Here is a 12,923-nt window from a genome sequence, read left to right as displayed (position 1 = left end):
GAGAGAGAAAACAAAAACAGAATTATTTTCCTGCTAAAGCCTCCTATTAATATCCAGTAATGCTGTGAGAACACATTGACCTCAGAATTGCTGGCCCTCGCCCGTGAGGTCACTTCCTGCTCCTGCATCTATCCATACAGCTCCAATCAAAAACAAACGTGAGGCAACCGAAAAAGCACCAGTAAAAAAAAGAATATATAAACCTGTCGAATATTGACAGCAGATGAAACGAATGGTAGCAAAAACAGCTAAAAGTTACTCACCGGGGGCTGCAGTCCGCCGTCTTCTCTGTCCAGACTCCCTCTAGAGCTCCTTGTGTCTGGTTTCTAAAACAGCACAAGTCGTCAATAACTTTATGGCTTCTTTTATTAACAATAATCATATTAAAAGTTTCAACAAAGCAGTTTCTAAAATCACACAGTTAAATCATCCCAACAAAGCTGAACAATTAGGTTTGTTTTTTGTTTTTCCTGAGGAGCAGCGAGTCACATTGCACCGCTGCTTGTGACTTGAGCTGAAAACCATTTTCATTCCTGGGAAATGCCCTGAGAGAAAACCACATAACGGGCGGCTATTAGCTCCCGATCCTCTGCACAGCTCAGGCTGCAGCAGCATTTAAAGGCTCAAATAAAATCCTTCAACATACCGCTTGGAGCTACAGAATCTTAAGTGATTCAAGATGCTCAGAATTTCAATTATCCATAAATATTTTGGGCTCAGAGACTAAAATCCCTTCTCATCAGTGGTCCTTGCATACCAGCTTTCCAAGACAGGACTTGAAGACCAGCATTGCCGTGAAGTTCATTAAAAGTTTCCCGATGAATCAAAGGCGTCCTGGAGGAATGAGCCGTTTTGTTTCTGTGCTTATCTTCCGATTTCACAGAATTGGTCTGAGCATATCCATGTCTGTCTGTTCAAGCAGTTTTCTTTTTTCATCTGATTCAGCTCCAGCTTTCTGCCTCACGTACACTGATAGTCGACCCTGAAACACGGAGAGAAGGAGGGAGAAAACCAGGAGGAGGGTAACGAAGCTCTTCTCTTCTCCCTTCTCTCCACCCTCTTACTCAACTAACTGCTCTAAAAACCAGCCAGTCTACGGCAAAAACTTTCTCATGTGCACACTCCTTCCCCTCCCACACACACACACACACGCACACACGCACGCACGCACGCAATCTGATGCCTCCTCAGCTTTTCAGTAATCTTGTGTGTTGTCGGTTAGTGGTTATGGGTCAAAGACAGACTGTTGACTGGGCTGTCAGTCTGAAAGCCTGTCATTAAGCCAGGAATTCACACAGGCCACACCTGCCTCCACACTCTCTCTCTCACACAATAAAATTCTTGAGCAAAAACCCCACACAGCCACTTCCATCGCCGTTCACAGAGAAACGCATGAAACATGAAGCACTCCTCCATCCTGCCAGCCTAAAAAAAAAACCCCCCACACACACACACACAGTTGGACAGCTCCATTTCCATACACCCATTTTGTGTTTGGGGTTTCTGTACCATCAGTTATGGTTCATTATAAAATATATTCAAAATAATCAATTTTGAAAGCTGCCTTCTGACCTACTTTGGACGCAAAGGATGATTTGTCCAACGTTGGTGAATACAAAATGAATATAGCAAATATTTAATATGATCCGCCATAGGCCTGTCACAATAAACAATAAATCAATTAATCACAGAATAAATAAAAAGAAACTCAATTTTCATTTGCTTGATTTAACATTTTTCTTTCTCTTTTTAAAAAACTTGAGTTATAAAAGTCGTCAGGCTGGTGCTTCGGTCTCCACTAGTGCTTTTGTCGAAAGATATTTTTTGTTTACAGAGACTTCATAATTAATTTTATTTGTCTTTTCTGTTGTGTTTTTATTTTATTTAGTTTGGATATTTCAAATGTCTTCCAGTTCCAGCATTTAAAAGTTCATTAGAATTTAGAGCTTATTGATTTTGGTCTCAAAACAACAATATTGTTTATTGCAATAAGTTCTTGGACAATTTATTGTCCAGCAAAATGTGTTGCTGTGACAGGCATACGCCTCAATTTAATTTAGTCAGTTCTATTTTTGGTTTAATGCCTCTAATAGCAAGAAATCAAAGCATTGTGATCATTTACGATCATTTATTAGGAACAATAATTGATGATGTACTACAGGAGGTTTTTCCTACCAGACTCAGAAATGGCCAACAAGTCAGGTGGATTGTTAAAAATGTTCAGTAAAAATGCAAACTGGATTAAAAGGCCATTCATACCACCCTGTTGAAGCCATAAATCTGTGTTTTCACAAATAAAGTTAGTGTTTTTTACTTTTTACCTTGATGCTCACAGTGAAAGAGAGACTGTTTTGTCTGCTGCTGTCTGTCTGTGTTATGTGAGCTGCTCTGCACTCTGAGATCTGAGAAATTGCTCTATAAATATGTTCCATTTTGATCATCTTATGGTAAATTCTCAGGACGCCCTTGAAACTGACATGATCCAACTTCTAAGAAGATGTTTAGATATATTGCTTGTTAGTAAAGAAGTTACTGACTCCAAGTGTAATGCACTGACAGTCATAACCTTGAATATACAAAAACATGAGAAAGTGAACAAAGCAACTTAAAAAGAGAAGATGACATTGTTGAGAAATGTGGCATGCACAACATAAATGAACAAAGAATGTGCAAAAAATACACCAGAAAAAATTTGATTGTAATGTGCATCATCTGGTAAACACGCCTTTTTTGCTGGAAATAAATGCCAGAGTGATTTTGTTTTCACTTTTACGAACAAACATTTCTTTATTCGGTTCCAAGACGCAAACATAGCCTTTTCAGCATGTTTTTTCTATAGTGCAGAACCAGCTGCTATCCTGGTGTAAAACGTCTTCATTACACACTTAAAGATGGCTTATTGGCCAAAGTCATAGGTTTGGTTGAGTCACAGAAGAATTTTCAAACCACTTCTAAATTTGTCAAATTTGTTTTATACCAATAGATTATTATCAACACAAATCACAGCTGGTTTTGAAATGGATTAAACATTTCTGACTTGATAATTTGATAAGAGCTAACAACTTTTATGGTCAGGATTTAGATGTTGAGAAAACTTGTGGTGGAGCCTAATGAGATCATTTCTCCTCTTCACTGACTTCATGTCTGTGAAATTGCAGCTGAAAGCTACACACCTCCCTAGATTACGAGGTTCAGTGAGTGAAGCATGAACTGTAACTTAAGTTTGGAGGTGATGTAGATGTGGATGCTTGATCTATTTTACTGTGAGTTTAATCAATAAATGCTACATTTTCGGAATAATTCAATGTCAAACAAATCGCCAGGGCTTTGAGCTGATTTTCCGCTGCAAGCCCTCTTTAAACGCTCCGCCCTTGTGTTGCGCATGTGTCAGGCGGGCCAGAGTGCATGTTCCACTGTGTGCTGAGTGCGTTACCAGCAGCCTTTCCTCCTGCTCCAGCCACCTCTGATCCTCCTCCATCTGCTGCTGTTGTATCATCAGCTGCTCCTCCATTAACAGGCACTGCTGGCCTACACACTGCTGCATGTCTACTGCCCTGTCCTACACACACACACACACACACACACACGCACGTACACGAAGGTGGAGCAAACAACAAGCATGCACACACATAACGTACAAACAAAACAAAACAAAAAACATGCATTTGGCCAAGGGACGACACATGAAGACAGATGGGCAGAAGATGGACGAGAAACTGAACTGAGATGATGGAGGAATTCAATAAAAGTAAAAGATGGCATTGGTGTGCTGATTTGCACAGTGTACATTGATAATCTGGAATACCAATCTGGTTCTTTAAGCAAAGTGGTGGTTCACCAAAGTGAACAATAACTTTCTGAGCATCAGGAAAAGTTTGAAAAATCATTTATGATGAACCAAACCAGAACCTTTTATCTGTGTGTGTGTAACCGTAGCAGCAATGCCTCTTACCTCCATTGCAGAGCCCCAAAGAGCCATGTCGGTCCCATGCGGCTGAGGAAGCAGCTGTACGTGTGAGTGTGTGTGGACGTGGTGGCGGGGGTGCGTGTGCGCGTGGTGTGTGTCCACCATAGCGGCTTGTGGAGGGTACAGGGCGCTGGGCACAGAGGGCAGGGTGTGTGGGCCTGGATATGCTGCCATCTAATGCAAGAAGGAAAAAATATAAAAGACAGATGAGAAGTTATCTTAGCTCCGATTCAACCATAAATCATTCACAGCAACCATGATCAAAAAGAAGGAATCTGTCCAAATACCTGGTAATGTCCAGGATGCTGAGGACTGGGGTAGAAACCTTCACTGGAGCGGGGACTGGGGTAGCCTGGTCTACTTGGCTAAGAGACAGAAGGAAAAAAAAAATTACATAAATGAAGGTAAACATAAAAATATAAGAAGAAAACAGTAAGAAGTATAAACAAGGAGATAACCCTGCATCAGGTTTTTCCTAAATTATCCACTAGACGTTACAACATTCAAAAAGTCAACACACAAACCCCCAGCAGATGTTTGTGTGGTCATGTTAGCCGTCAGTCAACACAGGGAGCACCCACAGGGCTGCAAATCCAGCAAGCTGTTAGTGAAACGCTCAGAAAAACACTGCTCCTGTTACTACGACAACCTACGGCAGTCAGGTTATTGTTTAAAGAAATCAATGTGTTTGTGGACTGGCTGGTCACTGTAGATGTGATTTAGATTCAGGTTAGATGTGATGCGAGTGTGTTAAGTGTGTCGCTGTTCACCAAAGACCTCTCTTTCACGCAATCTGTTACTGATGAGGCTGAATGAGAGAATTAGTGGATTAAATAATAGTTTTGGCTCATTCCAAACGTCTATGGATGCTTTTCAGGATTCTAGGAGAAAGCAACTCCAAAACCTCACTTTATACGACTGGAGGACTTTCAGCTAAAACAGAAGTGCTTGGTGAACCCACAATGTTCAGTCTTTTCTCAGCTGGTTTGCAATGGAGCTGTTGGGTTTCTCTTCCCATAATGTCAGGAGAGATTTCGTTAAAATCTTTCTAGCACAACAGTGTTGCAGCCTCTACCTTCCACAGTCTCTCACAGTAGCTTTCTCTGGACCACACCTCCGACAGCGAGACACAAAGACGCACGGGGAGAGAGAAGGAGAAAGCAAAGTAAAACGAGGAGGGGAGAAAGGAAGGGGGGGGGGCGAGGAAAGTGGAAAAAAGTGGGTGAAAAAGAAGAAAGAAAGAGAGGAAGAAACATAGAAGCTAGACAGGACAAAAACACTGAACACAAGATGCAAAGTGCCGTCTGAAAGTATGTATACCTCTTTTTCCATTTAAAATGTAAATGTTTTTATTCGGATTTTATGTGACAGAGTAAGACAAAGTAGTGCACAATATTGAAGTGAAAGGAAAGTGTTTAAAACTGTCAAAAAATAATCTAAAGAACTATTACAGTCAACCCTCAGACAATTTTCTGTCTCATTTGAATGCAGTTACAGTGACAAATGTTTTTTTTAAGGTGACTGAACAGTGTGACCATCCTCTGCAAAATAGGCGGGACTGGATGGGAAGGGTCTACGAACAATATTCAAGTCTTCCCTCAGATTCTCACTGTAGGCGAACCTTCGCTCCAGTCTCAGATTCAAACATGTTTTCTTCATGAACTGTCCTGAATTTAGCTCCAGGATAATTCAGGGAGCTACATTCATTAATTGAATTATGAATTATCACCAGATTTATGAAGCTGGTCATAAATCCTGGCCAGCTTCTCTTTCCTTCCTCAAGAAGAGCGGACCCACAGCACAATGCTGCCACCACCATGCTTTATTGTGTGGATGACGATGAGATCAGCATGTGCATGCAGGTCAAAAAGTTCAATGTTGATTTCATTTGGCCATTTGACCTCTTCCGCATGTTTGCTGCATCTTCTAAATGGCTTGAAAAAACTGCATTTTCAGATGGAGGGTTCCCAAATGTTCAAAGTTTGGGACATTATTTCACAACCTTTTCTTCCACTTCATAATTATCTGCCATTTTGCATTGGACTATCACATTAAATTACATTGAAGCTTGTTGGACAAAATATAACAAATTTAAAAGGGTATGAATATGTTTTTAATAGCCGCTTTATACAGGATGTAGTTGCTCTAGCTGTGTGTTTATTAGGCTGCTAAATAAGACTAGTGGCAGTAATTTTATGCCTGATGTTCAGTCAACATCTGCCTGATTTTGTTCCTAAAATCAAAATCAGTTGATTTTAGAAAAAATAACATATAAAAGAATCTGAAAGATTGATTCTTTTATATGTTTTATTGATAATTGACTGATTAGTCAGGTCTAAGAAGATGAATATTAACACTAATATTCTCCAACAAACCTCTCAGGCTTTTACAATTTAGCTGTATTTATATAGATTAAATTACACAGATGGGCTCTGAAGACAAAATGTTACACTGCTTTTTATTTTGGGGTATCAGAGTAAGGAGCAAAAACTGAAAATGCATACATAATTTCTCAGATTTTTATTTATCCATTTTTTAAATTACGTTTATTTTTCTTCAAATGTGTACTACTTCGTGGTCTGTTGAATTAAATAACCATAAAACAGATTGAATTGTGTGGTTCCGGTTTAAGCTTACAAGGTTCTGTAAAGTAAGTGTTCACACTCAAACAGGATCTGACTCAGTTCTTTGTCAGCATCCATCTTCAGACCACAAACAGTCTGAACCTGCACCAGACTGATTTCACAGAAGCACAATAAAAAAACCAAAAAAACCAAAACAAAACAAAACGAACAAGAAAATCAAGAGCCAGTCAAAGTAAGCGCTAGGATTGTCCAAGCTATGCCACAAAACTGAAAAACTGAGCCAAGAGCCGCCATTTTGAACTGCTCATGTACCAGACGCTGCTGTTTGCTTTACAACCAGCAAGAACCCTTAGCTGTATGTCAACTGGCTCCCTGTAAAATAAATCTGTCTGGGTATTTCAAGTTTGTTTACAATGAAAAAAAAGGGAAAACGTAAGAAAATGTGGAACGCAAATCCTGACAGACCATTAAAACATTTAACACAGCTTAAAAAAATGCATAAATCTGCCTCTTGGGCTTCACAAAATGATGCGATTTGAAGGCAGAACACTCTTAAAGAATGGTAAAATGGATTCCTGCGTTTTATGAACCCATTATTGCACCAAACATGCCCTAAAACAGGCACATAGTTACATAACTATTTAAGAATCTTCAAGGAATGCTGCAAAGCACAGTGTAATTAAGGTTTCCTTTTACTTCATGCATCCCTGAGGGAAACGACTCCACTTCAACACAGACACATCCATCACTGCCAAGGGCAACAGAGAGAGAGGCAAACATGCATTAGGAGCTCTAAAAGAAGAAAGACTCCTGGCTGATTCGAGCTGGAGAACATCGGGACTGTTTCAACGTGAAAACAAGTGGAGGCCTGAAGTACTTTCCCTAATTTTGTCTGTCCATTTAGGAAAACATGCACTACAAAGTAGTCATTTTGAAAAGAAGCATGGACCTTTTACAGCCTCAAAAATGAGGGAGGAGAATCATGTAAAAGCGCTAAACACTTCGAATTGTCTGAAAGTTTAGCACAACATCTGATACCTTAAAGAAAAAATAATTAACTATTCAATCCAGAGCATCACTGAATCATCCATGACTTTGTAGTTTGTGGTGTGTCTTAAATTAGCAAACAAAATCACTTCTCCATTACTTTTAAACAGTTGAAACTGTTTGGACGTTTTACGTGTCTTACATTAGCTCAGTGGATTGAAGGTTTACTACAACAATGACCCTCAGCAGACCAGAAATGGGCCGTAACAATCCAGATAAATATCTGACACAGATATAAATACGAGTCACAGCGGACAGCATCTCCACAGCCTGCGCTTGACAGATAAAGGAAACTAGCAGGGATAAACAAAAACAGATGGACTGTTAATGAAGAAAGCAAACAAAATTAAATGGTAATGGAGCAATGAGCAAAAACGTACAACTTTCCTATTTTGAGCCTGGAATTAATAGCCATGAAACAATCAGAAAAAGAACGGAAAAAAAAAAAAGAAAGCAAAAACAAAGCAGTATTGTCCCTTTTTATAATTTTATTTTTTGTGGAGTTAAATTTAAGATAAAAAAATATATATACAGAGCTTCTTATTTGATCCTTGTCAACGTTTTCTATTTTGAGATTTTTGTGCAGTACCTAGAAACTAACCAGTCCAAATTGTAGATAATTTTAAAGTTTTTTTTTTGTTAATTGTCAAATCTTTGCTCTTACCACATCAATGGTTGCAAACAGAAAACTACATATATCTAGTACGCTACCTCTGATTGCTTTATTCCATTTTTATCATTTTATATTACCGTTTAAATAGATAAATGTTTAAGCACAATACATAATATAAATTGACTTCTCCTTCTGACATGCCAATTGGATATTTTTACAGGCTCAAAAATAAAAAAGCTGCAATGTTTTGTGGTAAATGCACAGAGATTGGTTTGGTTGTTAAGAAAACACATTAGTACACCTGAACTGCACACCACCTGCCTGGAAGGGTCTGGACACGGCTTCATCAGAAGATGGAATAGCTAGCAGCATGTGGGAGGCTGACATTGGACTGGGTGAGTGAAGGCTGGCAGAGGACAGATTACAGGACACTGGAAGGACGTTTCCAGTGTGGGGAGGGAAAAGCGGGGCGCTCCAACCTGACTGCACTGCAGTGTGCTGGGTCAGAAGGTCAATGGTGCAAGGGTTAGTCTGGGTATCAGGGTGAAAGCTGGGAAAGCTGGGCGGTGGCTGCTTACAAGGACAAGAATTTGACAAACTGCAGCGCAGCGAGTCAAAGTTTGGATTGGGTTGGGGAAGGAGTGGAGAGAAGTGCCAAGGAAAGGAATGGCTGCTGTTGGCTGGGGCATTGGTCGTGATGGGGGTCCTGGTGTAGGTTGGAGGAAACCACAAAGGAGAAAATGTCAAATCAGAATTTAACTTAGAAGTTTCCTCAGACAAAGATCTTTTATAAAGAGGTGTTCTTTGTAGTAGAGGTGAGTTAGGCTCAGAACTGGTAGAAGAGAAGAAATGAGGGGGGAAATTCAGAGGTAGCGAGGAGAGAGGTGGAGCGGGTGAGTGGGAGGAAGTGGAGGGAGATGATGGATGAGCGTTTCCAGTGCAGAGGGAAAGCTGAGAGGCAAAGCGCTGGTTTTGTTGGCAGTGATGAAGAGGAGGAGCAGAAATACAATCCAGACTGAAGGTGGGCTGCAGGGATGGACGGCGGACGGGCTGCAAACAGAGAGACAAAGGTAGAGGAGGTGGAGGGAAAGAAATGGAGCCATGAAAAGCAGAGGTGTGCAGGTGGAGGAGACAGAGAGGATCAAACCACAGACAACCATGTTCCTGAATGTAATACACACCGTTTATTCCCAAGAACAAGAATGTGTTGCAATAAGGCTAGACATGAACCATGTTTATGAACGACCCAAACCCTGGAAATCACTTCTCTCAGTCTCCTGAATGATTTATTTAAAAAACTGTTGGCTCCTGATGTAACCAAAAGAAGAAGTTACGAGATGCTGACAGCACATGAATCATAGTAATGAGTCGGGGCAAAGAAGCTGGAGAAACAAAATGTAAGGCGGAGCAGTGAGGTGTGAGGGATCATTGTAGAGTTCAAAAAATATATTGATTATAACTGAACACTATTACACTTGACTAATCTATTAAAAATCAAACATTGAAATGCCTCGTTGAAGAAAACAAAGCACATTTTAACAAGAAATTACGCATTGAAAGAACAAGACATCCAACATCACTGAGAAAAACAACCTTAAAAGTAAAAAACTGGTTTGGAAACCAAGACCGTCTCACACACACACCAGTGTATCGCCATCTTACTTTGGGTGGCGCTTCGTCCGGCCCTCCTGAGTCCCAGGAAACGGTGACCTGCCGCCTCATCTCCATCCTGTTCCTCTCTTTCTGCTGGAGCTTCTCCTCCTCCAATATTGTGCTAAGAGAAAATAAAGGGAAAAAAAGGAACGTATTTAATAATAAAGACATTTTATTAAAACAGACATATTAACAAATGTGAAGAAGAGAACAAGAAGCCTGTTTTGATCTTTATGACTTTTATTTCACTGTAGCGATTCTTACAAAAACAGCGTAGATGTCACTGCAGAAAACATGCACACTCATTTTCATGTGCATTTTCATCTTCAGCAACTTCTTATTTTAATAAAAGTTGTTGGTCCTTAAAAAAAATCTATGTATATATAAAAACGCCCACCAAAGGTTTACAGTAAAAAAAAATTATATTAAATGTTTCTATTTTTGAATTTTCTCATAATGCTCTATAAAGTTTAAAACATTAGAAAAGAGAAAATTGAATAAAAATGTAATTAAGCATTTGTCCCTACATGGTTTAGCTCTTTTACAAAATGCAATATTTGCATAATTAGCTCAGAATAACTTCCAAGCAAGATCACCTGAAAGCAGACCGCAAGATGATATAAGAAGTCTCCAAAACCCAAAATGTCATGATGGGACCCAGCAGCCCCTTCTCAAAAAGAAAACGCACGAGTTTCGCTTTCTAACAAGTCAATTTATCATTATTAAGTTCCAGGAAAGAAACTTCATACAAACTCTAAAACAAGGAGTTGGAAGTGTCATTGCTTGGGGAAGCTGCAGCAAGACATGTTCAACCCACGTTCATTAAATCCCTGTGAATATGATCATGTTTTAGAGAATGGTAAAGGGGAAATGTGAGACTGTCTGAAAAAAAACATTAAAGCTGAAGCAGAACTGAACCCTGCAACATGACAACGACCTAAAACACACCAGTAAATCCACCAAAGACTGGCTGGGAATTAAGAAAAGGAAAAAAAAACAGATTGATGTTTTGATTTGATATGTGATGTCAATGTGTGAAAACTGAGAAAGAGTGTAAAAATGAGAACGAAATCAATATAATTGTATCATTGTAATAATGTGCTTTCTCAATAAAAATGTGAATAAAAAAAGAAAAGCAAAAGGGAAAGTCCAAGCTAAATACGAGGTCCAGAACTTATTGAGGTATTGCAGAGTTAAAACAAACCATTTTACTTAAGAGGTCTATCAAACATTTCAAAGCTAAAAGTGAAAATTTGGGCAAACTTTCCTCAGACAGATGTAATAAAACAGTAGATTTCTACGAGAAGCGCATCACTAAAGTTATTTCAGCCAAAGGGAATATTGCTAGCTACTAACAAACAGTGTCCTAACTTGTTTTAAGCTAGAAATCCCACTTTTGTCGACATCTTTTTTAATAAGTAAAACAAACAAAAAAATGAGATCATATACTGATAATATACATATCATCGGAAGCGAAACGGTTTAAGTTTTCAGTTTCAAAATAAAAGTAAAATTTCTGTGTTTACCTTGCAGCGCTCCCAGGACCTCCGCAGTGATCCAGCCACTATTTAAATTCCTATAGCTATAATGCTTCACTCGATTTTAATTCTGACACAATTTCCTCCAGTATAAGTAAACTGACACATAAACTCTAGCAGTAAATCTGCCTGTAAAATTGCTCAAGAACTCACTGACTCACTTAAAATTAGGCAACATCCCACGCCTTCTCGCGCAGCTAATCCAGCTCACATGAAGGAGCCAAAAGATACCGCGCAGAAATTTACAGTTTCCAGAGGAAAATGAGGCAAAAGCAACCCAAACCGTCAAAGATGCTGACTTAGAGGCGCTGTCGGGTCCACAAAAGAGAAAAACGTTCTGTTGTAAACTCAAGCTGAACCAACCATTGATACAGACTGCCGATACCCGCCCACCCTGAGGGCAAGAGATATTTCTAGTAACATCACCGCCCTCCTGTCCTTTTGTCTCCTGTGGAGTATTTGTGTGCTGGGCCACCTGTCTGAGTCCATCTCCTGTTAGGCCTTTTCTTCCATCACAACACAATGTCTTTTGTACGACTACATCAGAGCACACGGCAGTGAAATGATCCCAATCTTTACCCATAATTAAACCTGAAGAATAACACGCTGACAGAAGAGCAGATTTCGTGTTTTACTACTTTACATATAATAAAATTTGGCATTGAGAGTTTATTCTAAAAGGTTCAAACTTCTGTTTACTCAGTATTGCAGAGGTTTTCAGAAATGTATAATCTAGAATAATATATTTTTACTGTTAGATATCAGGTCACTTTTTTAGGTACATTTTGAAACTTATTACAAAACATTGGGATTTCCCATAAGAGATATATGTTTTTAACAAGTTAACTGGACAGTATTTTCTTGACATATGTTCATGCAGTTAATTTCTCACAAGTTGAACTTTAATTTTATTTTTTTAAAATCGCAAAATTCAACAGGCAAGCCTCTCTTCCTTCACCGTGTAATCCCCACAAACATGTATGACGACGATACCGTCAGCAGAATGGCAACTTCAACACACACAACCAAGCAAATGTCCAACGGCCCCACCCCCGCTGATCCACAACACACAAGCACCTGGAATAACACGGTGTAAAAGAAACACAACTCAAGTAAATTGAACTCTTGCAACTCAAAAGTCGGATTATAAAGCTAAAGGAAAATCAGAAAAAATAAAACTGTGCCACACCACAGAACAGTCATAGACAGAGTTTCTATCTGATTTGTAAGACGTATCAGTCCAGTTCTCAGATCCCTGCACTGGCTGCCTGTTGCTCGAAGAATAGAATTTAAAACCTCCTTAAAAGTTTACAAAGAACTTCATAATAGAAATCCAGACTACATTTCGGATCTTCTTCAACCCTGTATGCCACTCAGACCTTTAAGATCATCAGAATCAAACCTACTAACTATTCCGAGAGTCAGAACTAAACATGGTGAAGCAGCTTTTAGTTTCTATGCTCCACCACTCTGGAATAAACTTCCTGCTCATTGTAAGACTGCCCCTACCTTGAGTTCAT

At 39.4% G+C, this 12,923-nt stretch overlaps 1 protein-coding gene across 10 annotated transcripts in view; it reads right to left on the bottom strand.

Annotated features, from left to right (window-relative positions):
* Nucleotides 1-12,923, bottom strand: part of LOC122831778 (focal adhesion kinase 1-like) — a 61,849-nt gene that overhangs the window by 7,642 nt on the left and 41,284 nt on the right. For 8 of the 10 annotated variants that reach the window (XM_044118236.1, XM_044118231.1, XM_044118230.1 and 5 more), the window contains 5 exons: nt 9,875-9,986; nt 4,255-4,332; nt 3,953-4,141; nt 3,434-3,559; nt 264-326 (listed from right to left, as the gene is read on the bottom strand). In XM_044118236.1, coding sequence (XP_043974171.1) covers nt 264-326; nt 3,434-3,559; nt 3,953-4,141; nt 4,255-4,332; nt 9,875-9,986 — 568 coding nt within the window. Of the gene's footprint in view, nt 1-263; nt 327-3,433; nt 3,560-3,952; nt 4,142-4,254; nt 4,333-8,533; nt 9,263-9,874; nt 9,987-12,923 lie in introns of all 10 variants that reach the window. The other 2 variants (XM_044118238.1, XM_044118237.1) reach the window with 2 other exon arrangements.

The sequence above is a fragment of the Gambusia affinis genome, linkage group LG05 (assembly GCF_019740435.1).
Source record: "Gambusia affinis linkage group LG05, SWU_Gaff_1.0, whole genome shotgun sequence".
NCBI lineage: Eukaryota > Metazoa > Chordata > Actinopteri > Cyprinodontiformes > Poeciliidae > Gambusia > Gambusia affinis.
The sequence above is the reverse complement of the archived record's forward strand: the minus strand, read 5'-3'. Positions and strand labels throughout refer to the sequence as shown.